Genomic DNA, 24,234 nt, shown 5'->3' on the forward strand with positions numbered 1-24,234 from the left:
TGAATTATTCTTAACTTGGTATAAGATTTTAGCAAACTTTAATTTCTCAAAGTTGAACGAGACCATTTTAACAATTTTGTGTATGGTTGTATATTTATGCCTAAACTTGTTAGGCATGTTTAATTTCTCAAGTCACCTATCCATATACATGTGATGCCCCCCCGGCATGGAGATAATCTGAATTCTGTACGTTAACTTATTTTATTTTATTCAAGATGAATTTTTCCTTGGTATATAAGTCATTCTTGTAGACATACTACATACATATGTAATCGACTTAGTTAAGTTTTACTATCAATAGTGTAGCAAGATAAAGTTGTCTAAACAATCTTCATTTTTAGGTCTACCTTTTTCTTGCCCCTCTTTTAGCACCATGGCTTGCTTTTTACCCACACACATGAAATTAAAGTTATTGGTTGATTAAAAAAGCTAATTGTTTTTAATGCCATATATCTAGCTCATAAAATTCTTTCTTTTCTAATTCCCTCATTTTTTTATAGGGATACTCTCCTTTAGAGAGGTGAATGCTCAAAATTGTGTTGTTTAATCCAACAATTTAGCTTTATAGATCATGTACCCTCTATGGTATTCCTTTTGATATGAATAATAAACCTAAAGCAATGGGTCTGATTCACATGGAGAAGTCTTAATAGATAAGGCGAGTAATGCAAAATATTCGTTGCGAGGGGAAAAGTTTGTATATTCGATGACAAGGGATTCCAAAAGGAATTGAATTTTTAAGATTCTACTTGTTTATCCCTAACTAAATTGAGATGGATGATGTAGTTCAGGATCTTAGCGAAGCAAATCTTCGTAGTACAGTCAAGAAGACGATAAACTATACCATTCATTGACTATCCAAGACCATCGGTTCATTACTAGGCTAACCTTGGTTTCTAGTCGAAGTTAAATTTAGATATTAGTAGAGTAACTCGGGTCATGGTCACAATCAACTTGAGCAACTTCAATATACCCTTGGTATTTAGTCTTCTGTCAAATTTAGTTTTGCTTATATTTCCATGTCAAAGGTTCTTGATAGATTTTTGGAATTTAGTCTTTTGTCAAATTTCCTCCCTTTCTTACTTATCTAACTATTAAAATTACGAATATAAATAACACGTACAACAAAGGTGCATAGCCTCCTTCAACCATCGAAAGCAACTCATTAGAAGCCATTGTCATCTTCACATTATGGAACACCTTGTCACCTACCCACCGAGTGCAGTTTCTTGTATAGATAGCCACCACGGGAACAAAACGTACATTTCTATTCACGAGACCTGCAAAAGATAAGATAAGCTAGTATCTATTAGCTTAAAGAAGTCTCGTAGCATGCTGAAATTCGCCTGATTGTTTGGTCTCAGGATATAATAAGCTTTCAAGAACAAAAGGAATACAAGAACACTTAAAAAAGCACGAAGCGAATCGGAATCAATACAAAATGAGCACTGAGTAGCCTACGAGAACTTCTTAGCACTGAATCGTATTTGCCCTAAAGTTGTTCATATGCAAGTATTTCCTAGCTAGCAAGAGAAGTAATTCAGCTGGTTTGGCTGTGACTTACTCCCCACAGAACTTCAGTTTGATTTCTTAAAGGGTTACTAAGTTTGGACCTGGACGTATATATATTTCAGAGCTCCGTACGTTAATCAAAGAAAGCACAAGCTAGCACGAATTAGTACAATTAAAAATTTAATATTAGTAAACATTCGAGGTAATAAAGTATAACCATGAGGTCCACGGAAGTCATTCTCTAACTGGTAAGTCAGCTATGCTATTGTGGCAACAAAAAAAGAGTCAGCTATGCTATTAGCTTTTTTCAAGAGAAAAGGTGTCAAAAATGCCACAATGGCGAGATCTAGAAGTTGATAATCTTACCAAACTTGTGGGTCTCTGTCGAACTGTAACCGAGACAGAAATTGTCGTCGAAAACATTACTTGGACATCCATCGATATAGTCGCCAACACCAAAGGTCAATATGAACTAAGCTGAGATCCTAGAATATATTCTGCCCTGTTCATATGGTTTTTCTTCGTTAAAAATGGACATTGTATCTCCAGTTTAGTATACTACCAGTAATCTCCACAAGAGCAGAACCCGTCTTCGAAATGATGGAATCTGGAATTATCTCTAACAATTATCTTTCTGCCAACTACCTTAGAGATTAACTTGATGGCGGAATGACAATCAATGCAAACTCTTATATTTTTCTTCACAATGATAGGTTTTCCTGGTGGCACACTTATCAATGCAAATGCAACAGCTATTCTCTCGCTGTGATGATGGAGATGTCTCTCCTTCATAATCTCTTCCATATCACAGGGAACAGTTTCCGTTTGAGGAACATAACCAGCGTCTCTTATTTGATCCAAAAGACTCTCAAGCTTCTCATAAATTTGTTTCATTTGAGGATGAGACCAGTCCTCGACTCCAAAAACATGTGTCTTGTTGCCGATATCAACCCAACTGTAACCAGGTAGTTTCTTCACATTTCCATCTTTCATCATCTTTCTCACACTTCTTACATCCTCCCACTGCCCAGCAGTTGCATAGATGTTCGCGAGCAAGACATGGGTTCCACTATTCTCTGGCTCAAGTTTCATTAGTTTTTTTGCCGCAAATTCCCCTCTCTCCTTATCACCGTAAGTTCGGCAACTTCCAAGGAAAGAACACCATCCAAAAGCATTAGGCTCGAAAGGCATCCTACCAATAAATTCCTCAGCTTCTTTTAGTTTTCCGGCTCGGCCTAGCAAATCAATCACGCAAGAGTAGTGTTCTTCTCTAGGGTTTACACCATAAGTTTCCCCCATGGAGTTAAAGTACTTCAGTCCTTCCTCTACCATTCCATTGTGGCTACAAGCAACAAGAAGACTGACAAAAGTGATGTCATTCGGTTTCACTCCTTTAGAAATCATGTTCTCGAATATTCGAATTGCTTCTTTGCCCAAACCATGTTGAGCAAACACACTCACCAAAGAATTCCATGCGATTGGGGTAGGGTCCTCGATCTCATCAAATAGTTGAACTGAAGATTCGAGCAACCCACATTTCCCATACATGTCTACTAAGATCGACGAAACAAATGAATCCCTATCAAAACTAGTTTTTATAACTTGTGCATGTAATGCCCGTCCTTGTTCTAGTGCAGATTGGACGGCACAACCCTTGATTAAACTAGAGAACGTAAACTCATTCGGCTTAATCGCCTGCTCCATCAGCTCAAGAAAAACACTTAAAGCCTTCTCAATCTGCTCCATCTCAACATACCCATCAATCAGAGAAGTATAAGAAATTATGTTTCTCAATTCCGAACCAATCTCAAATATACACGAAGCACTATCCATATCACCTGTTTTCGAGTACATATCAGTTAATGCATTGCCCACATAAATCTCTGATACAAATCCTAACTTCACAATACATGAATGAAGAGACTTTCCAAGTGCTAAATTCTTCATGGACGCACAAGCACCCAATGTACTACAAAACACGTATTGGTCGACGTTGAATCCTTCGTAAAACATCTCCTTAAATGCTAACAAAGCTTCATCAAAACTTCCATTTTTAGTATACCCGTCAATCATAGCCGTCCATGAAACCTCATCTTTACACGGCATCTCATCGAAAACTCGACAAGCATCAATTAAATACCCACATTTTGAATACATATCAGCTAAATTACTACCCACAAACAACTCACAATTAAAACCCGACTTCAAAGTAAGAGAATGCAATTGTTTACCAAATTGAATCATTGGGAAAGCAGCTGAGGCTTGAATTACACTTGAGAAGGCAAATTGGGTAGGATTTATTCCAGATGTTCTCATTATATTGAAGGTTTTTAAAGCTTCTAAGAAGCACCCATTTTGAGAAAACCCAGAAATCATTGAAGTCCAAGAGACAATGTTTCTTTGAGGCATTTTGTCGAACAGATTGTTGGCATAGTTGAGTTCTCCGGATTTTAAGTACATATTGAGAAGATGATTGGTGACGAAGATGCATGGTTGATAACCGGAACAGATTAGGTGAGCGTGGAGCTTTTTGCCTCTGGTAAGTTGCCTGGTTTTCGCGTAGGTCTGGATAACTTGCGCCAAGGCAGTAGAGTCCTTGAGCATGTGAACTTTTAAACAAAGCAAGGTTTGAAATTGTAGGGACGAAAAAAAGGCCTAGGTTAGCAAGACAAAGATCACAACAAGACCCTTTGTATGCAAGGGCATCTTTCCTAAAATTGGAAATGACTAGGTATAACCAGTGTCCACAAAGCACGAAAAATTCTTTCAAATATATCACAAGGGGTACGAAGATTTAAAAGAATGAATTTTGTATGCAAGCTTTATTTTAATTTTCAAATCCTTAACGCTAAGTTATATTTGTTCCAATTCAATGTTAAACGCAACATGATAAGAAAATTAGTTGTGATGTCATAAAAGAGAAAGGAAGGTTACAAGATTTGGCGATTAAGATTTCAAGTCGTGAAGAGACGAAATTTGGAGGGTAGAAGTGTGAATGCTTTATCGACTTAATCCCGAATTCTATCAAAGATCTCAATCGGTTAGGATCTTAAGTATTAATCAAACTTGGGTGTCAAGAGTTTTGCGGAAGGAAACTTTCACTAACAACGCAACAAGTTCGGAAACACGATCTTTTGTTAGAAAAATTAGTAATACAACAATTAAATTAGAGATTTTAGAGACTTGAACCGTGTATTTAAATAACATGCTAGAGTCAAGGTTGGTTTGGAATTAAAGTTATTTCTATGATGATTTTACTCTCTTTTTCTCTCTGAAACTCCTTGTTATGGATAGATGATGATGGGTTTGAAAACAAGATTGCTTCCATAATGGGCTAATGATATTGATACGAAGGAAGAGAAGAAGAAGAGACGAAAAAGAAGAAGTAACAAAAACAAATTAGGACAAGTGAATGAGGGAGGGGGCTGGGTGCCTCCCCGATGAACTTTACATTTTCTGCCATAATTTGGTGCAACCGACTGATGAACATTTCATGCTAACAACCTTGTCTTGTTTTGTTTTCAATTGGTTTAGTTTTGCTTCTTTGTTTCATCCATATTTCGAGCAAAAATGAGCTCTCCACAAATGCCTTAATAATGCATATCAAGTAATGGAACATCAACAATTTTAAATATGGGGGGTTTGATGAATCAAATGGACCCAAAACAAACCATCAACAGTCACCCAAACAAGTTAAATTCTGATACATAGCCATTTTATATACTGGGTTTTGCAAGTGAACTTTAGAGATTTCAGCTTAGGGTTGATTGTGCCACTCTTTATGACCAGGAATAAATGTTGGGCACTTTGAGCTCAAGTGATTAGAAATAGTTCCAGAGTTTAGAAGCTCAAGAAGGGGACCGGATTTCATACATCTTGCAGTCTTGTACAGGCTCGGTGCGGCACCTCTACTGACTGCACACTCCATCAGCTTGTTAAAACTTCCAGTTTCGACTACCTTTATCTCTAATGGCCCGATCGATCCAACACCACGAAATTGACGATATACGCTATTAAGGAACTCTTCAATTGTGTGACAACATTCCTCAAATGTCAATGGGGGAAGGTTGATGGGCGTAATACTACAGGTACTATTGCGACTCCGAAGCTCTCAATAGAATACATAATGGCCTGGTATAGTTGATGTGTCTGCATAAGTTGTATAATCCTCTAGACTTATATCGGGCGGTGTGAGATGCTTAATGGAATTGTTCACAGCATTTTGCAAATCCAATTCGTTGGTCTTTTCGATATCAATGCTCAAAATCGCGTTCTTTCTGCAAATGAAGTTGAATTGAGGCGTCTTATTCTTGAAACTAGCTACCCGAAGCACATCTCCAACTCTGTAACGATAAAGTCCTGCATAAGTGGTGATAACAACCTCATATTCTTGACCTAGCTTAACATCCACAAGATCGACTAATTCTTGTTGTAGACTCAAATCGCCAATGTCCTTGTTACTTTTCTCAATTGGCAAAAACTCAAAGTAGGCCATGGTAGGGATGAAGGTGAAAGCTATTTCGCTCGGCTTGCATAAAGGGTTGAGATTTATACCGAAACAACACTCAGAAGACAAGTAACATGTAGCGACTATAGGTAGGGCATTACTGTAATAATCAAGAGTTGGAATATATTGAGACATACTACCGCTTGCTACAACTTCAATGTACTTAGCATTAGGCCATAACCTCGATATGATACCTTCCCATGAGTCTTTACCACACTCACTCTCGATGAGATCGGCAAGTTCTGGAGCAGGTGCAAGTATTTTCAACACTGATTCTCGGACAGATGGGTCGGTGATTTTGTTGTCAATTGTTCCAGTCCGAATGTCATTGCAAAGAAGGGTCCAGTGATTCTCTAGAAACCTTATCACTTGAAGAAAACTAGAAGCAAAAGGAGATCCAACTCGAAGAACTTGGTTGTTTTGGTAAAGCCCACAAAGCAACTGAGAGTACATGCTCTGGTAAGAATCTTCACAAAGAATGGTTTCAAGCGGACAAGTGAAGGGATTAGACAAGGTCATGATCTCCTTTAAACTTGAGCTCTTGTAGAGAGCAGTTGAAAACCAATGAGCTATTAGCCCTCCAGGAGTCTTTGATTGAGGTTTTGTGAACATAAACTGCATAGCCTTGCCTTTCTCTAAACCAGGAATATATTGGCTAATGACAGGCATAAAGAAGCTACCAATAGACAACCCCCTTTGAATATCTTCTTGTGTTTTTGGTATTAGTTTATTCTCTCCACCTGAAGTCCCGGAACTATACATAGAGAGAGAGAGAGAGAGATGACAACCATTTAGCATTGTAGTTGAAAAAATGTTAGAAGAGACTACAAAAGTAGACTTACCTTAGACCTAAAAACGAATCAACCGTCCATCAAGAGTGAAAAATCCTATCAAGAGAGAGTGATAGAGTTGACTCGAAAATGAAGACAGTTGATTCGTGTAGGTTTAGAGTAAGTTTTGACTTAAAGCCTCTTCTGTGCCTAAATCTCTTTAGAAAACAACAAGATTTTGGTTTATTTTGGGCTGTCAAGAAGAGAACACAAGAGTGGAGTTGTTACCTAGTAAAGAACTCAGAAATGGGTTGTTGACAGAGGATTGGTGAATCATCACCATTAGCAATCCGATCAATATCAGATTTGATATTTTCATAAGTGATTACTGGGATCACCTTCTTGAAGGTCTCAAGGTCTATATGTCCACTGAGTCCATGTCTCTGCAAATATTCGACGCCCGAATTAGCAGATATGATTTCAGAAAAGACTTGTTTTTGTATTTGATCAGCATTAGTAGTCACTTCTTCAATGAATTGAAGTGCTTCCTTTTGCATTTCAGTTAAGATACTTTCTTGTTCTGAGTTCTTCATCTTGTCTTCCTCAAATAAATTAAGATTAGTTTTTCTTCAAATTCCTTACCAACTATAAAGAAAAACCCACCAGAATCATTGACTACTTAAATAATTAATTAGAAGTTCTCTCTTATCTGTACTCTTAATTAAATTAAAATGTTCAATCAATGAGCCAAATATAAAATTCTTCCAGTGAATTATTACTAGCAACCCATTTTTGGCACTCGGCCCGTTGAAGTGGTTCGAAATAGTCCTCAAGTTCAGAAGCTGAAGAATCCGATCCAAGTTCAGACACCATGGGGTCTTGCTGTCTAGTACATGTTAGATACGACAAATGGTCCCTAGACAATATCCATAATTAAGAAAGGATGTTTGTCAGCACAAATCTTTGTGTTTTATTATATAGATAATGTTTGTTATCCAGAACAGATGATTCTTAGTCGAATCTCACTATCGATTTAAGATCGGAAAGAGGAATTGTATTCTTTCTGCGTTTTCTAATTTATTACTTTAAAATTAACATCAGAATACCTGATGTTGGAGAAGAATATGGAGGCTAGAGAAAGAAAAACGAGCTGAAAAAAAAAGCCCTACAAATCTTCTGTTCTGATTTAAACCCGGAATTCTAAATACACCCACCCTATTTTTGACTTGTACGCGTTGTACGCCTCAAGGCGCTCTGCCCTAAAGTGCATGCATCAGACTCTAAAGGCGCACGAGTTGAAATTCACTTGTAATGCGTAAGTATTGACTCAGTTAAGGTACGCATTGAAGCGAAGCGCGTCTCAAAGCGTACTGTCACGCCCATAATTTTTGGCCTACAATAATGGCCCAATTATGGTTCTAAATGACCTCCCTTGCCCTGGTGGAACTCTGGAGCATTCTAGAGACAGAATTGTGTGGAGAATTCAAGAAGATTCCGGAAGATTCTAGAATCTTGTAAAATCCTGGAAATTACTTTGGAATGACCAAGATATTTCTCAGACCCTTTAGGATGTGTTGTAGAGAATTCTAGAGTATGTTCTAGAATTCTCCATCCTTGTAAGTGTTTAGTACTTTCCTCGCCCCTTAGGCCTACAAAAGGGGAAAGGGTCCTCATTTGCAAACGACTCAAGTTGAGAGCAACCAAGTGAGTGAGTGACTTGGGAAGTGTGCCAGCCTTGTAATAGTCCAAGTTAAAGGGGATGTCCTTCGACCAAGGATGCAATGCGAACAATTTGTCGGATGGGACAATTGATGAAGAAGATCATCAAGTCCGGATGATTTAAGGGTCGTAGTGTTTAGCTAGAAACCAACTACAATCGTCGAATCGCTTTTGGTTAACTTCGGTCGGATCCTACAACGGGTTACACAAAGAGTGTCAACTTGATCGGAAGATATGACTAGAGGGATGAGACATATATGTATCGTTGAGACCCATAAATATGTCCCTAAGGCCTAAAGGAAGTTTAGACAAAGATAATACAAAAGGCCCGAATGGAGAAATTTTGGATCGGGTCACCAAAGGAATGTTTTGGGGCCAAAAGAGGGGTCGACCATGCTTGGCCGGGTGCCCTTAAGGGGTCGGCCAGATCTGCTCAAGAAGGCATGCATGGGGCAGCCACAACTAAGGGAAACTAGAAAATAGAAACTAATTTCTATTTTCAAGGGTTTCCTTAATCTTATTCAAAAGGGGCTTTTAGGAAACCTAACTGGGGTGGGACTCTAACTTAGGGTTCTATATAAGGTCTCTTACGGACTTGAATAAGGTGTGGAAAATTCTCAAGAAGCCTTCAACCTCTACAACATCAAGTAGAGAAAGACAGAGGGAAAATACCCAACTATCTATCCAGTCAAAGAAGAAAGTGTTCTTCGTCTAACCACCATTGGTGTTCTAGCTAGCAACAAGGTGAAAGATCAAGGTGATTGCTCGGTTTCCCAAATAGAGGAGCTACAATTGGAGCTCTTGGTCTTCTCAAAAGCGATTGGAAAGGTTCGAGGGAAAACTAGCGATAAAGGTATTTATGCAACTAGTCTAACTTAGTTATCATTATTAGCTTATGCATGAAATACTGGGAATACTAGTGTTAGCCATTAAATGTCTGAGATTCCGCTTAGAACACTGGAAGACACCATATCCCAACAGTGGCGTCAGAGCCTTTTGCACATAGCTAATTTTGGCTAAGTTTCGGATCAATTTATGCTTGTTTAGATAGATAGTTATGTCTAAAAGTGTTTTGGGCATGTCAATTTCATAATTTTGAATTTTATTAAAAGATTAATCAAGTTGATTTCAAAATTTGATCATTGAAAATGTTTCAAAAAGAGGAATGGGGGGCATCATTCATATCTATAGTAGAAGATGGGCAATCGTTAGAAGATGGTATTAACCTTCCACGTGTAGTTGATATAGTAGAAGTTGTAACTTAATAAAATAAGAGATGGCGTAGTGAATAATATATTCCAGTAAGTGCAATGTATTCAGTCAGGTCTTCGAAAAGGGGAATGGGGGCATCATTCATATCTATTCAGCCCACTTTTTTAAGTCACAAAAAAAGATTTTTAGGTGCTATTTGTTTTCTTATTAATTCAGATTTCAGACGTTTTTTTTTTTGACAAAATCTGAAACAATGTCTGAATAGTCCTAACGTCTGAATTGGGTTGAAAACCAAACCCCTTCGCCGAATCTTTAGAGAGAAAAAGAATAGAAAGAAGGGAGGGAGAGAGAGAGAAGAAAAAGAGAAGAAAGAAGAGAGGGAAAGAAGAAGAGAGAGAAGGAAAAAAAATTGATGGTCGCCGGAATTTTAGTCTGCTGGCGACCATCGCCGAAGAAGATGATGAGGTGGCGAGTGAGTGATGATGTGGGACATATAGGTGATGAGATGGAGGTGAGAGAAGTGTCTTTAATATTTTTAAAACAAATTCCACCTTTGGCCCCTAATTTGTTCTAAATAAGTTAAAAAAAAATTGGGAATCGACCCATATTTAAAAGGAGACCAAATTTGAATTCCCAAAATCTCTTTTATAACAAGGGCAATAATAAAAACAAAAAAAATAACCACTAAAGTTAACTGATAGTGTTAACAAAAAGAGGCCAAATTTGAATTTGCAAACAACAGGGGGTCATAAAGGAAGCTGGTCACAAAGTATGGGCCAAAAAGGAAATAACTCACTATCTATATTGTAAAACTACTCTAGTTTAATAAGGTGCCAACGTTCCTCCGGTCGCCCTCGTACAAGTACTAGATCACTCAATAGTCAATACCAGACTGAGATTGTACTGGTTTTGATATTATTCTGCAATTGAATCTTATACAACTTGACTAGGTATTGTGTTCGTATTTCCCTCTCCTTATGATTAGATTAGATTGTGTAGCTTCTTTTATGATTAGATTCTTAAAATGACTACTTTATGATCTGACTGTCTCGATTATTTAGATGAATTTGAATCCAGATCTGTTTCACTGAGTTTTCTGTATAATAAAAGTTATGGACTTTAATTTGTCATCTTAAAGTTAGGATTTGGTTTTGTTGATATGATTTTGATTCTTACTTTTTAATGATATTCCATCTAGATTGTGCTGGAAAACATAAAATTAAACTTTGGGTTTGTAAAGAATGACTGAGATGATAACAAATGTTTCGGAGTATGAGGCCTTAGCAAGAGAAAGATTGCCAAAGATGGTGTTTGACTATTATGCATCAGGTGCTGAGGATCAATGGACACTTAAGGAGAACAGAGAAGCATTCTCTAGGATAATGTATGGTTTCAATATTCTCAAGCTAGCTAGATGATATATTTTCATAAAACTAAATTTCGATTTCTAGTTCTGTTGTGGTATTTGAATTGTTGTTGTTTTTTTAAGAAGTCCTTAATTTGCAATTAGGTTTCGGCCCCGTATTCTTGTTGATGTAAGCAAGATAGACATAACTACATCCATATTGGGATTCAATATATCAATGCCTATCATGGTTGCTCCAACTGCTATGCAGAAAATGGCTCATCCAGAAGGTATATATGCTTCTCATGCTAGGCTTAGTGGAATGAAAATTGATTCAATATAAGATTTTATTCCCCCTGCAGGAGAACTAGCAACAGCAAGGGCCGCAGCAGCAGTAGGAACAATAATGGTTTGACAATATCTCATCATTCCGTATACTTTTCCCTCGAATTTATGTGTTAGAACTTATTATTCCAGTTATACTTATTTGTTGTCCCAGACATTATCTTCATGGGCTACATCCAGTGTTGAAGAGGTGGCATCAACAGGACCCGGCATTCGCTTTTTTCAGCTCTATGTAAGCTCAGGCTACTTTTTTTTTATTCTACAACAAAAGTTATATCCATAATCATCAAGTTTACTAGATATGATTAACTAGTGAAACAAAGAGTCTAGTTTCGCTGAATTAAGAATTACTCTAACCAAGGGTGACTTTCACTAGAAAGGAAAGGAATTAGTCCTGCAATTGTGTACGAAAGTTAGAGAACCAAAAATTCTCCCTCATCTTACCCAAGTCTTTTGGTGTGTGGTATGCTAAGGTTTTGTTAGGCCCGTCGGAGATGTTTCGGTAACTTATTTCTTCTCAGAAGAATCTCCACACACCATGTATACTTTTTGTATATGACTTTATCAATGATTTTTCTGTATGTTCTAGGTTATGAAAAACAGGAATGTAGTTAAACAGATAGTTAAAAGAGCTGAAAAGGCCGGTTTCAAGGCCATTGCCCTCACTGTTGATACTCCAAGACTTGGTCGCAGGGAAGCTGATATCAAGAATCGGTATAGCTGGAACGCTTTATAAATAGCCAATCTTCAATAGTTTATGACATTGTCATTGTGTTGGAACTCAATATAATTTGTTGCAGGTTTACATTACCTCCATATTTGACGTTAAAGAACTTTGAAGGCTTGGACATTGAGAAGTTGGATAAGGTGGAAAGTCAAATGTTCTGGATTTCCAAACTAATAAAAATGCTTTATTTCTTACAGGTTTATTTATGACTCTTTAGTGGGTTCTTGCAGACAAATGATTCTGGACTTGCTTCCTATGTTGCTGGCCAAGTAGATCGGTCACTGAATTGGAAGGTCTCCATTTGTGAACCAAGAGCTATGTTGATTTTTCATATTTTTGAGTCTTCTTAACAACTTAAAAAGCTATTATCCGTTCACCAACTCAGCACGAGTTTTTTGTGCGTTCTTCCGATGGGTGGAATGAAAAAACTTATCCTCGTTGTTGAGAATTTGTCTTATCTTCGTTTCAGGATGTGGAGTGGCTCCAGACAATCACCAAATTGCCGATCCTAGTAAAGGGTGTAATGACTGCTGAGGATAGTAAGTACTTAGAGTTTCATCCCTTCTCTCTTCTCCTTTAGCCGTACTTCCATATACAATTTGGGTACGTCAAACTCATATTAGAACCATCATGCAGCAAGACTTGCAATGCAAGCCGGAGTAGCTGGGATTATTGTTTCTAACCATGGAGCTCGCCAACTTGATTATGTCCCCGCTACTATCAGTTGCTTAGAAGAGGTAACACATATTATATGTTAATGACTAAGTTTAAAATGTCATCTCGACTAAATGTTTCACTTAGTTGAAAAGAGTAATGCTATTAAGCCATTTCGAAAACAATTATCAAAACTATAAAACATAGCATTCGAAAAAAGTTTGAAGGGAAGCCATTGAAATATATAAGTTTAAAACATTGTATATGTAAAGCCATTTTACATGGTCTCCTTATGCATTACAACACGTGGTCGCCCAACTGAACGCATTGGGGACCATGTCATCATAATAATGTCCACCTCATCACCAATAATGCTGTAACACCTTGCGAGCTTCGAGATCTTTACCAGTCACACTTGTGCATCACTTGTAAAATTAAGGTGCTTCTGCATGCTACCAACTATATTGCTGCAGGTTGTGAAAGCTGCAGCAGGATGGGTTCCAGTTTTCCTTGATGGTGGAATCCGGCGTGGAACTGACGTATTCAAAGCATTGGCATTGGGGGCTTCTGGTGTCTTTGTAAGTAAAGAGACGAACTATTAGCAGCTACACAGTTCTCCATTCGAACCGACTAAGTCGGCCCAGTTTTTACTATCATGAACGTTACTATATTAATTTAATTAAACTCTAATAGTTAGAAGTCTGACCGACAACGACTAACTCGTTGGATTTGGCATAGGATCAACGCCGGCAACCTCGATTAGATAGACAAGTCAGTCTGGGGGATTGGCTGATCCCGACTACTTAAATTAGCTAGTAATAGCAACAAATGTGGTATATGTGATTGTTTCCCACAAATAAGTCACCTATTTATGTATTGAATATGTTGCTAATGACAGATTGGAAGGCCTGTGCTGTTCTCTTTGGCTGTAGATGGCGAGGCTGGTGTAAGAAAGGTACTCCAAATGCTCCATGACGAGTTTGAGCTAACAATGGCGTTAAGTGGGTGTCGTTCTCTCCGCGAGATCACTCGTAAACATGTCGTGACCACCTGGGACCTTCCTCACCTTTCCCCCAAGTTGTAAGATACACAAAAAGAAAACCAGTCTTTTTAATTGGGACATATTTATGATCAAATAAATCAACAAAAGAACTTGAGCATTTGTAATTGTGCACAAAGAGAGCTCCTTTAATGGAAATTTTTGTACACAACTTTCAATCAATATGCTTCTCCTGCATCGTTGTTTCATTTCGCTTCACGGCTACACCATATGACTTCTTTTGACCAGTAGTGTGGCTAAGAATTTGAGGAGAGCGTGCATAGAAAAAATTGGGGTCCTTAATTCGATAGCATGAAAGTGTAATTTTGTTTAGAAGTAACGCAGTAAAAATCTAGGATGAACTAAATTAGAAAAAAAAGTCACATTAATCTAAGACTAATTGATTAGTTATGGAGTAAAAACCATGCTAGTTGAACTACACTCATTCTATTAAAAACAAGTTAAATAATAAGTATTGAACTCCATAACTTGATTATATATAATTAATAGTTGATATTGTTAGTAATAGTTTGAGATAATAATGAGTTGAGAAAATTAAAAAATTAACACAGAGAATATTGAACTTGTGAATTCATACTTTTTTTTTTTGATGAGATTTGTGAATTCATACGTACAAGATTTTTACCAATGAAGCTACAATTCTTTTCCTAAATCATATTACTGTTAAATTATTAGACTTGATTCAGTTCTAAAAGCCTTTAACTCTTTGAGGAAATTAGGGTTTATGTAGTTTGGAAACAAAATTAGGGTTTGGTGGATCAACAAACCCTTGGGGTTGAGTTACGTAGTCTTAAAGATTGCCATTGAGAAGTGCGTTTTTCACATCAAGTTGTTTAATATGTCAATTAACTGAAATAACAAGAGAAATACTATTTTGATCGCCGTTGGCTGAACAACTAGACTATAGATTTCATCGTAGTCCATTCCATACTGTTGAGAATAGCCACGAGCAACTAAACGAGCTCTGTAACGTTGAATAGATCCACCAGCTTTTTATTTGACCTTAAAAATCCACTTATAATCGGCTCTCCAGAGCTTGTACCACCAGTTGGAGAAATGGACACAGATGGCACCAATAAGGAAGACGTGTGTCAGAGGTGGGACTACCAGTTGGATTAACTGAAATAGATGGAAATGTGAAGGGAAACACGTTCGTAACATGCGTTGAATTCATGGGGACAACTGTTCCATTAGGTGTTGGAAGGAGATTAAAATTTTGAATCGTCCATTGTAAATAGATAGAAGATGGATTAGGGTTTTTCATTTCTCTGATGTTTGAAGATTTGTTTGAGAAGAGAAAAACTTCTTCATCAAATAGTACATGGCAAGAGATATAGATTTGAGAAGAGGATTCATCAAGGCATTTATTCCTTTTGTGGTTTGGACTGTATCCAAGGAGGATACATGGTTGAGTTTTGACATCCAATTTGGAGTTTCTAATTGAGTTAAGAGAAGAAAACATCGACAACCGAAAGGTTTGAGATTATCATATAAAGTTGGTAACTTGAAAAGTTTTTGAAATGGTGATATACCCTTTAGGAAAGAGCTTGGAAGTCGATTAATGGTATATATAGCAATTTGAAAAGCTTCAGGCCAAAATTTATGAGGAACAGAGCCTTGATGAAGAAGAAAAAAAAAACAATCTCAACTAGATGCCTTATCTTACGCTCAGCTACCCCATTCTATTGTGGAGTGTGACGGCAAGATCAACGATGTTGAATGTCATTTTGAAGAAGAAAATTAGACAAGTCAGAATTGACATATTCACCACAACCATCAGATTGAAGGACTTTGATTTGTGTTCCAAATTGCTTTTCAACAAAGATTTTGACATTTTGAAAATGAAATTTAACTTCTGATTTGGTTTTTAGAAAATAAGATGTGTCGATGAACAGAGGGGGATGTCTCTGGTGACGAATTCAAGAGATCAGAATGTACAATCTCATTAGTGGCAGAGGAATAATGATTAACAAATGAAAAAGGGAGACGGTGATGTTTGCTAGTAATGCAACTTCAACATTTTGTGAATTCCTTACAAACTTTGTTAATCCTTAAACCATTGTTTTTAGTAACTGAATTCAAAACTTGCAAATTGAGATGAGTTAAACGACGATGCCAAACTTCAGAGGAGTTTGAAGAAGCATTGGACGTGGAGGAAACAAACAAGGAAACTGGTGGTGAAGCTGCTTTTGGGGATGACAATCGTAAAAGGCCTTCGCCAATCATTCCTACGAGGAGTCTCCTCCATGTTAGAATATCCTAAACAAAGAAACCCTTTCGATGGAATACTACAAAGAAATTAAAGTAACGAAGAATATGAGATACTGATATTAAGTTCTTTTTCAGTAGCGGGGAGAAGGAAATTACCCACCACTAGGTCTAATGGAGTTGAATCAACTTCCATTGCAGCAAAAGAATGAGCCAAATCATTAGCACTGAGTAGACTTAAGCATCAACGAGCTGAATGTCCTAGATTTCCAAAGTACTGGCATATAAGTTGTGAAGAAGGAGGAAGTCCAAGGATAGAGGAGTAATTATTTCGGTAATTTCCTATTTTGAACTATAACCTCTATGACCTCTATTTCCGCCTCTGTTTTGTCTACCTTTGTTTCCTCTACGTGCAAAGTATTGATGAGGACGAATTAGAGGAGATGGTTAAGAGAAGAGGGCAATTGGTTGGTGATGACATCAAAAAGTGGTTTTCCGTCAATCAGTAAGAGAATCGAGACTTGATGCATGACATCGTCTGTTATGCCTGGATATTCTGTCTAGATGAATGATACTCCTTCCTGGTCCCGCAACTTGCTCCTTACTCCTTAGGAATCAGGGGGAAACCCTGCAAAGGGTTCGAAAACCAATCCGACACTCAAGACAGTCAGGTTCCCTTTGCAGTAAAAAGATCGAGAATTGAATGACCCTTTTAGAATGTATTGAACTTACTCAACATGCCTTAAAGAAGGCGATGTGGTGCCCTTTTACAGGCTGAATTGCATTGACTGTGATCAGACGGTGTAGATGAGGCGGTTGTGATCCACTGTTGGGAATGCGACTACTGTTCGTAGTTAGGGTTTCCTTTTGATTTATCTCGTATCTAAGATAAATAGAAGTTCATATGTTCAAGGATACTTCATATATATCTTGTCGAGGTGATAGATCTTGTAGGAGATGTTTCCTCCTTTGAGCCTCTTTGAAGTCCAATTTGCTTAAACACATGGGATCTTTAACAGACTAAGATCTTAGGAAGATTCGGGATTAAGTCAGTCAGTGTGCGACGCGCTTCTGCCTTTATTGTTTAGGGCGTAAGGCGTCGACCTTGCTTAAGTGGACCCCCCTTACTTCTCTGGCGAATCTCATGGCTGACATGATTGTGTTTTAGGCAAGGTTGGAACTCCTTAGTTGATCTTTTCTGACCTCCCAGTTCTTGGCGTAGGTGGCAGATCGTTGCGGGTCTAGCAGTCATGTTGCCTTTAAGTCGGGTTAACCCATTGGACTTCTGGTCTATTCTTGACTTATTAATGTTAGTTAACGACTCAACATTTTGTGCATCATCAGTTGGATGTTCTGACTACGAATGAGCTCAACACGAAACTCATGAGTTAGTAAAAGAAAATGGAGTTCAAAGTAGCTAGGAGGAACCAGCCGAGTGGTGATAGAGGTAACAAAGCTTTCGTAGTCTTAACCAAGTCCAGAGACCACAAAAGAACAAGCAAAGAGCCAGCTATAGGGTGCCCAATAGCTGCAAGAGAATCGGAAATGGACTTGAGAAGAAAAAGATTATCAAAATCAGAGAGAGTTCCCTTTTTGAGAGTTTGAAACTGAAGTTTCATATTCATTAATCTAGCAGAGTTAATGGAAGAAAAAAATCATGGGATTCCCACACAGGTCTAGAGGTAGTCAAGCCAAAAACTTGACTAAGAGCTGGTTCAGTTAGAGTGGCATTCAACCATGAAATGAGCATTTGATAGTTGCGATATAAAAATATAGTCAGGATTTCTTTGAGGAGTGGAGGACACTTCAGATGAGCTTAGAATTAACTCTGAAGGAGGTGGGTAAGAGCGATTGAACTTACAGAATCTTGAGAATGAAGAATGGGTAGAAGTTGGCTCCTCCGCAATAGGTAGTTGGTATAATCTAGTCGAGCGGAAACTAGATTTGCTATGTTGGAGAGGGTAGAGAATGGGGAGTTGAATTGAGAGAGATTGGGAAGAGAAAAAAACAATAGAAGGTGAGGCGGGATTCACAATGGAGTCAGTCGTGAAAGAAGAGTGGAAGAAGAGTAAAGAAGCACAGAAAACCAAGAAGAGGAATGTTTCTAGAGATTGGTTCTGATACCATGTAAGTGATTTGAGTTAAGATGCCCTAAGGAATAGAGTGTTGTTATATTTATAGAGAAGTGATGTAATTATAATTAACCCTTATGTCCTCGACTATAAAAGGAAATACAAAAGAATACAAGAAATACAAACCACACTAACAATAGCCTCATGCTACACTGTTTTGACCTTTTAGTTGACTTTGATTTTCAACTTTGTAATGATCCAACCAGGTTACCGAGAACAATTTATAATCCGTGTACAAAAATAGCAAAGAGCTATATGTCACGGAGTAAAATTCGGCCTAGCACTGTCGCCTATTACCCGTGCGGCACTTATGCTCTAAACCGGCTCTAAGCGTATATTGCCAAGCTTTAGTTGAACACAAGTCAGCCTTACTTTACTTGTTTGCCCGTAACCCTGACTAAGGCAAACCCGAGAGGGTCTCTTGGCAGCGGAATTACAAGAGACTAGTAACTTGAATACTTAAGAGAACTAGGAGAGGAACACACCAACACTCTTGGGGTGGAACTCAATCTTTATTAAGAACTCTCAAGTACAATGGTGTAGATTACAAGCACTCTAAGTCTCTCACACTAGGACTATTACAAGGCTTGCACACTTCCCAAGTCACTCACTAACTCACTTGGTTGCTCTCAACTTGAGTGGTTTGCAAATGAGGACCCCTTCCCCTTTTATAGGTCTAAGGGCAAGGAAGGTTCTACACACTTTCAAGGGAGGAGAATTCCAGAACACCTTCTAGAATTCTCTACACTTATCCTAAAGACTCCTAGAAATATCTTGGACCTTCCAGAGTATTCTCTAGGGTTCTACAAGCTTCTAGAATCTTCCGGCACCTCCTTGAATTCTCAAGAGTTCTCCACACACTTCTGTCTCCAGAATGTTCCAGAGAGTTCCACCAAGGCAAGGGATGTCACTTACCACCACAATTGAGCCAGTTTTGTGAGCCAACAATTATGGACGTGACATACTCCCCCACCTAATTCGCAGACGTCCTCGTCGCGAACATGAAGCAACACCCGCAACTGCACGACTCTGCTCTTCTGCTTTGTCCGTGGCTGCTGCGTTGCTCCTTTGAGCCTCGCCTATGCCTTCGATGCCTTCGTGCGTTCCTGGGCTTCGACGTTCCTCCATTTGGTTGTGCATGCTGGCTCCGCACATGTTCTTCGTCCCGATCCTTGGTCTTGTCGCCTGTGGTTGACCCACTTGGCTGTGGTTTGTCTTCGCATCCACAAGGACACCTTAGCTGCTTTGCCTGGTGCTGACCTGATCTTTGGGATCTTCTCTTTTGCGTGCCATGCCTTCTCTTCCTCTTACTTGTACCCAGCTGAAGAGAGGAGAGAGTAATAGAAGTAAGAGAAGTACCTTCCTTGATGCAGGTTAAGGGTACTGCACAGGGGGACTTCTCGTCCATGATCTGGAGCACGCCAAGGTGTGGAATCACCGTTGACTTGGATACTTCAAGAAAGTCCAGCCCAAGGATAACTTTGTGGTCATCCATGTCTCCGACGTAGAAGTCTAGCTTGCCGCTCCATGCTCCGACCTTTAGTGGTACTTTCCGCACTACTCCATGTACGGCATTAGCCTCGGAGTTCACTGCTTTCATTGTGAATCCTTTTTGGCCTTCGATTTTCATCCCTAACCTCGCAGCCTCTTGAGGAGTGATGAAGTTCTCATTCGCTCCGGAGTCGACCATAGCTCGGGTTGACTGTCCGTTTAAGGTAAGGTCAGTGTACATGAGTCCTTTTCTTGCCTTTGTTTTTGGTTTGGTGGGTGGTTGCCCCATCTCCAGGGCAGTGAGGCGGACCGAGCTCATCTCAGCATAGTCCCCATCATCCTCGACCTTGTCCTTGCCCTTGCTCATCTGTTCCTCGCACTTGGCCACCATGGCACTAAGGGTACTTCTTTTTGGACAATAGTGAGTAGGATGGTTACCTGGGCAGAGGAGGCAACCTCTTGGAGGGTCTTCTTTCTCCTTGTATTTCTTGCGGTCGCTTTCTCCACCTCTTCGGTCTTGGGCTGGCTCTTTAGGTTTCTCTTTCTCTTGAGTGGGCCTAAAGTCTTCCAGCTTTTCTACTGTAGCCAAGGCCGTGGATAGGTCCTCAACTCCCCTACGACGGAGCTCCGTGACTGCCCACTTTCGCAATCCGTGTAGGAAGAAGAACAAGCGATCTTTCTCTGACATGTCTGAGATGTCAAGCATTAGGTTGTTGAACTCCTTCACATAGGTAGTAACGGGTCCTGTCTGCTTGAGCACCATGAGTCGTTCTCTAGCTCCGAACTCCACATTTTCTGGGAAGAATTGGGTTTTGAACTCCTTTTTGAAAGCTTCCCAAGTATCGATCCGACATCGCCCCCTATCCATTTCTTCCGTCTTCCGACGCCACCATAGTAGTGCATCATCTGATAGGTACATGCCGGCAGTCTCCACCATTTCCTCATCATCTTCAAGGGCTATGGCCTTGAAGTATCTCTCCATATGCCACAAGAAGTTCTCTACTTCCTTGGCGTCTCGGGCTCCGCAAAAACACTTAGGCTCGGGTACCTTCCTTCGGCTGGCTTCTCGGACTACCACTGTGCCTTGAGTCATATTCCTCTCCAGTGTAGCTATCTTGGACATGCATTCCTCAAGCTTAGCTTCCAAGGCCATTATCCTACCGTCCTGTACTACCCCTTTCCTCTCTAGTGTCTCCAGGTCCCCTCTATACACCCTGAAGGCTGTATTCATTTCCATTCTGTCTTCATCTTGGGTAACCGTTAAGGCTCCAAGTCTTGATCTTAGCTCGGAAGAGGACTCCTCAACCTTCCGAACGGGCTCCTTGAGGCCATCAAGTTCCCTGGCCATTTTAGATTCAAAAGCTTCCCATCGAGCTTCCAAGGAAGCCTCCCACCTGGAGTCACAGGACATGCCTCGAGTTGTTTTGCCACTCTTCGTTTTGGGACGTCCCTCCTTCCTTGGGTCGGCTATGACTCCTCCTTCCTCGGATTCGTTCGACATAATTCCGACGTATTCTTACCTTGCTTCGGTCACACGAACCTGGCTCTGATACCACTTGTCACGGAGTAAAATTCGGCCTAGCACTGTCGCCTATTACCCGTGCGGCACTTATGCTCTAAACCGGCTCTAAGCGTATATTGCCAAGCTCTAGTTGAACACAAGTCAGCCTTACTTTACTTGTTTGCCCGTAACCCTGACTAAGGCAAACCCGAGAGGGTCTCTTGGCAGCGGAATTACAAGAGACTAGTAACTTGAATACTTAAGAGAACTAGGAGAGGAACACACCAACACTCTTGGGGTGGAACTCAATCTTTATTAAGAACTCTCAAGTACAATGGTGTAGATTACAAGCACTCTAAGTCTCTCACACTAGGACTATTACAAGGCTTGCACACTTCCCAAGTCACTCACTAACTCACTTGGTTGCTCTCAACTTGAGTGGTTTGCAAATGAGGACCCCTTCCCCTTTTATAGGTCTAAGGGCAAGGAAGGTTCTACACACTTTCAAGGGAGGAGAATTCCAGAACACCTTCTAGAATTCTCTACACTTATCCTAAAGACTCCTAGAAATATCTTGGACCTTCCAGAGTATTCTCTAGGGTTCTACAAGCTTCTAGAATCTTCCGGCACCTCCTTGAATTCTCAAGAGTTCTCCACACACTTCTGTCTCCAGAATGTTCCAGAGAGTTCCACCAAGGCAAGGGATGTCACTTAGCACCACAATTGGGCCAGTTTTGTGAGCCAACAATTATGGGCGTGACATATAGCTAGCAAGCAAGGACGGGTTCAACAAAAAAAAAAACAAGGAAGGGTGTGGTGATTTTTCCTTGTTAGCCATTACTAATTTCTTTGTTATTTACTTGAAATAATACAGATTAAGTGATGTGTATCCCTTCAATATCTTATCGTGGCGGAAAAATTAAAGACAAACAACTGAAACTGCTAAATTCAAGACTACGGACGTCGAAATTTTAACGAAATTTTGGACGTTGTTACGAACTTTGGCCAAAACTCTCCAAAAAAAAATCGCCATTGGTTAAAAATGATTAGTCAAGTTTGTTTAGTCTTCAGCTCCCTGAGTATTTTTTTAATATGCAACACCTTGCGACAATTTTACAACAACTTGCGATAGTTTTGCAACGACTTTATAGTGCATTGCGACAGTTTTGCAACGTCTTGCGACAGTTTTGCAACGTCTTGCGACAGCTTTGCAACGCCTTACGACAATTTTACAACTGTTTTGCAACAGTTTTGGAACGCCTTGCAACACCTTGTAAAACATTATAACAGTTTTGCAATGTCATGCAACACCTTGTAACACTTTTGCAAAAAATATTAAATTTTTAACCAACCATAATAGAAATATCTGAGTTCTTAACAAAAAACATACAAAATTTAGATTTTTAACAGAAAAAATGAAAAGAATATAACTTGTCTTTTTAGTACAAAAAGATTTAACATTGGATCTTGAACTCAATTTCCTCAAAATAAAATGGTAATACTTTTGGCTATGCTTTGGAACTTATACTTATCTTCGACTTCTAACACAAAAACTCTCTCAAAGGAAATACTTACGCCAAGTCACATCGTAGTTCACTCCCACTTTCTTTCTTGAATAAAAACTTTCTTTCCTCAATTACATTTAAAATGTTATTTCCACCGTTGTCAATTTACGGACAATCAACTGTTTTACGTGAACAAACAAAAATTAGGTGTACATGTGTTAACTAAACTAAGGATCTAAAATTAAATTTTTTATTTTTTTATTTTCTTCTTCATCGGCAGCTACCACACTCCTTCACTGACGACCCTACTAACCCGGTAACCACCACCGCCACCAACATATTCATCTTTTGCATTGTTCTTCCTTTACATCTTCACTAGGTTTCCTCCCCGTCCTACGGACGGGGAAGATCCCTCTTGGCTAACGCCTTTGAGGAAGAGAAAATAAATTTAAATTACAACATAAATTACATTAACTTCCCTTAATTTGTAAATCATATTCCAAAATCAATAGAGGAGAGATAACCGTGTGTTTAAAGAGGAGAGAGGGAGAAACCGTGTGTTTAAAGAGGATGGAGGGAAAACTGTATTTATGGAAGAAATATCACTAAAATAAAATGGACGGCCAGACTTATCCCCAGGATAACCGACTAGAATAAAATGGAGGAAGAAAAAAAATTTGTTTGATAAATGACTAAAATAACCTCGGCTAGGAATCTTAATTACAAAAGCTTTTAAACCGTATAAAGTTTGAAATATTTTAATTTTAATCCGTCAGATGCAAACACCACACAAAGAATGGACGGTCAGACTTATACCTTTAGTAACCGACCGAGCTGTTTTAATATAATAGATTAACACCAACACCCGTCCTTTTTCTCTCCCTCCTTTCTTTAAAGAAAAATATTAGAGTTTTCCCTTCCCCAAAGTCAGACCAATTGGTTTGGGGTTCTCCCTTAAAACAATCCCGGATCAAATAGAAGAAAAGTAAACAGGGGCGGTCCCGGCTCAAAGCGGCTACTTTGGACCCCAAACTGGTGAGGGCCCAAAATCTTAGAAACACCTTCTTATAGAGAGAAACACCAGACTTCTTGTTGGAACCCACGTTAGTTAGCTTTAAAATATTTACAAAGAAAACTTAATCTCACTAAGAAATTACTACTAAGCTACAACTTCAGTCATGCTAGAGTTTTGTTTCGAATCTAGTCATTATTTCAAAAGTGAGATACAAAAGCCAAACACAAGGCTCTAAATACAGTGAGAGTCCAAAGCGGTCTCTTTAGGCTTGGGTCCAAAGCGGTCACTTTAGTCCTGGGCTGCCCTGTAGAGAGAATAATATGAGCTGCAAAAATATGATTAGGCTTGTAATTGCCCGGGATAGTAAATTATTCATAACAATGGTGTGGCCGGTGAAGATGTCTCGTAGCAGCCGATAAAGGTGGTCATGGAAGTAAGAAAAAAATATTTAGTTTTAGATCCTTCAATTGGTTGGTTGTGTTATTTAGGCCCAATTATACGATGGCAGCCTTACTAGCTAAATGAGATTAA

General features: G+C 39.1%; 2 protein-coding genes and 1 pseudogene across 4 annotated transcripts; 1 reads left to right on the plus strand and 2 right to left on the minus strand.

Annotated features, from left to right (window-relative positions):
- Positions 1-981: 981 nt before the first annotated feature.
- LOC147558528 (pentatricopeptide repeat-containing protein At4g14850 pseudogene) lies at positions 982-4,838 on the minus strand (annotated as a pseudogene). Of its 2 annotated transcripts, none has more exons than XR_015234407.1 (3): positions 4,641-4,838; positions 1,879-4,275; positions 982-1,280 (listed from the first exon to the last, which is right to left on the minus strand). The product of XR_015234407.1 is annotated as a pentatricopeptide repeat-containing protein At4g14850 pseudogene, transcript variant X2 (transcript). The 2 variants fall into 2 exon arrangements; XR_015234406.1 differs by having other exon boundaries at positions 1,879-4,239; positions 4,615-4,838.
- Positions 4,839-5,070: 232 nt separating this feature from the next.
- Positions 5,071-7,438, minus strand: LOC147558529 (indole-3-acetic acid-amido synthetase GH3.5-like). The gene is made up of 2 exons (XM_086660229.1): positions 7,078-7,438; positions 5,071-6,773 (listed from the first exon to the last, which is right to left on the minus strand). The coding sequence occupies exons 1-2, from the start codon at positions 7,380-7,382 to the stop codon at positions 5,624-5,626; spliced, it is 1,455 nt and encodes a 484-aa protein (XP_086516355.1). The 5' UTR covers positions 7,383-7,438; the 3' UTR covers positions 5,071-5,623.
- Positions 7,439-10,526: 3,088 nt separating this feature from the next.
- Positions 10,527-14,013, plus strand: LOC147558530 (glycolate oxidase 1-like). Its single transcript, XM_086660233.1, has 12 exons — positions 10,527-10,670; positions 10,919-11,104; positions 11,231-11,355; positions 11,428-11,474; positions 11,565-11,642; positions 12,000-12,124; positions 12,211-12,277; positions 12,368-12,430; positions 12,607-12,676; positions 12,774-12,874; positions 13,265-13,369; positions 13,690-14,013. Exons 2-12 carry the CDS (start codon positions 10,962-10,964, stop codon positions 13,873-13,875), a joined length of 1,110 nt encoding a protein of 369 aa, XP_086516359.1. The 5' UTR covers positions 10,527-10,670; positions 10,919-10,961; the 3' UTR covers positions 13,876-14,013.
- The last annotated feature ends 10,221 nt before the right edge of the window (positions 14,014-24,234 follow it).

The sequence above is a fragment of the Eschscholzia californica genome, unplaced genomic scaffold, assembly GCF_041429995.1.
Source record: "Eschscholzia californica isolate CP2 unplaced genomic scaffold, dmEscCali1.0.p SCAF_2, whole genome shotgun sequence".
Taxonomy (NCBI): Eukaryota; Viridiplantae; Streptophyta; class Magnoliopsida; order Ranunculales; family Papaveraceae; genus Eschscholzia; species Eschscholzia californica.

Coding starts and splice junctions, on each gene's coding strand:
- LOC147558529 (XM_086660229.1), bottom strand. CDS start 7,382: ATGAAGAACTCAGAACAAGAAAGTATCTTAACTGAAATGCAAAAGGAA. Junction 6,774..7,077: donor ATTTCTGAGTTCTTTACTAG/GTAACAACTCCA, acceptor CTCTATGTATAG/TTCCGGGACTTCAGGTGGAG.
- LOC147558530 (XM_086660233.1), top strand. CDS start 10,962: ATGACTGAGATGATAACAAATGTTTCGGAGTATGAGGCCTTAGCAAGA. Junction 11,356..11,427: donor GAAAATGGCTCATCCAGAAG/GTATATATGCTT, acceptor TTCCCCCTGCAG/GAGAACTAGCAACAGCAAGG. Junction 13,370..13,689: donor TGGGGGCTTCTGGTGTCTTT/GTAAGTAAAGAG, acceptor TGCTAATGACAG/ATTGGAAGGCCTGTGCTGTT.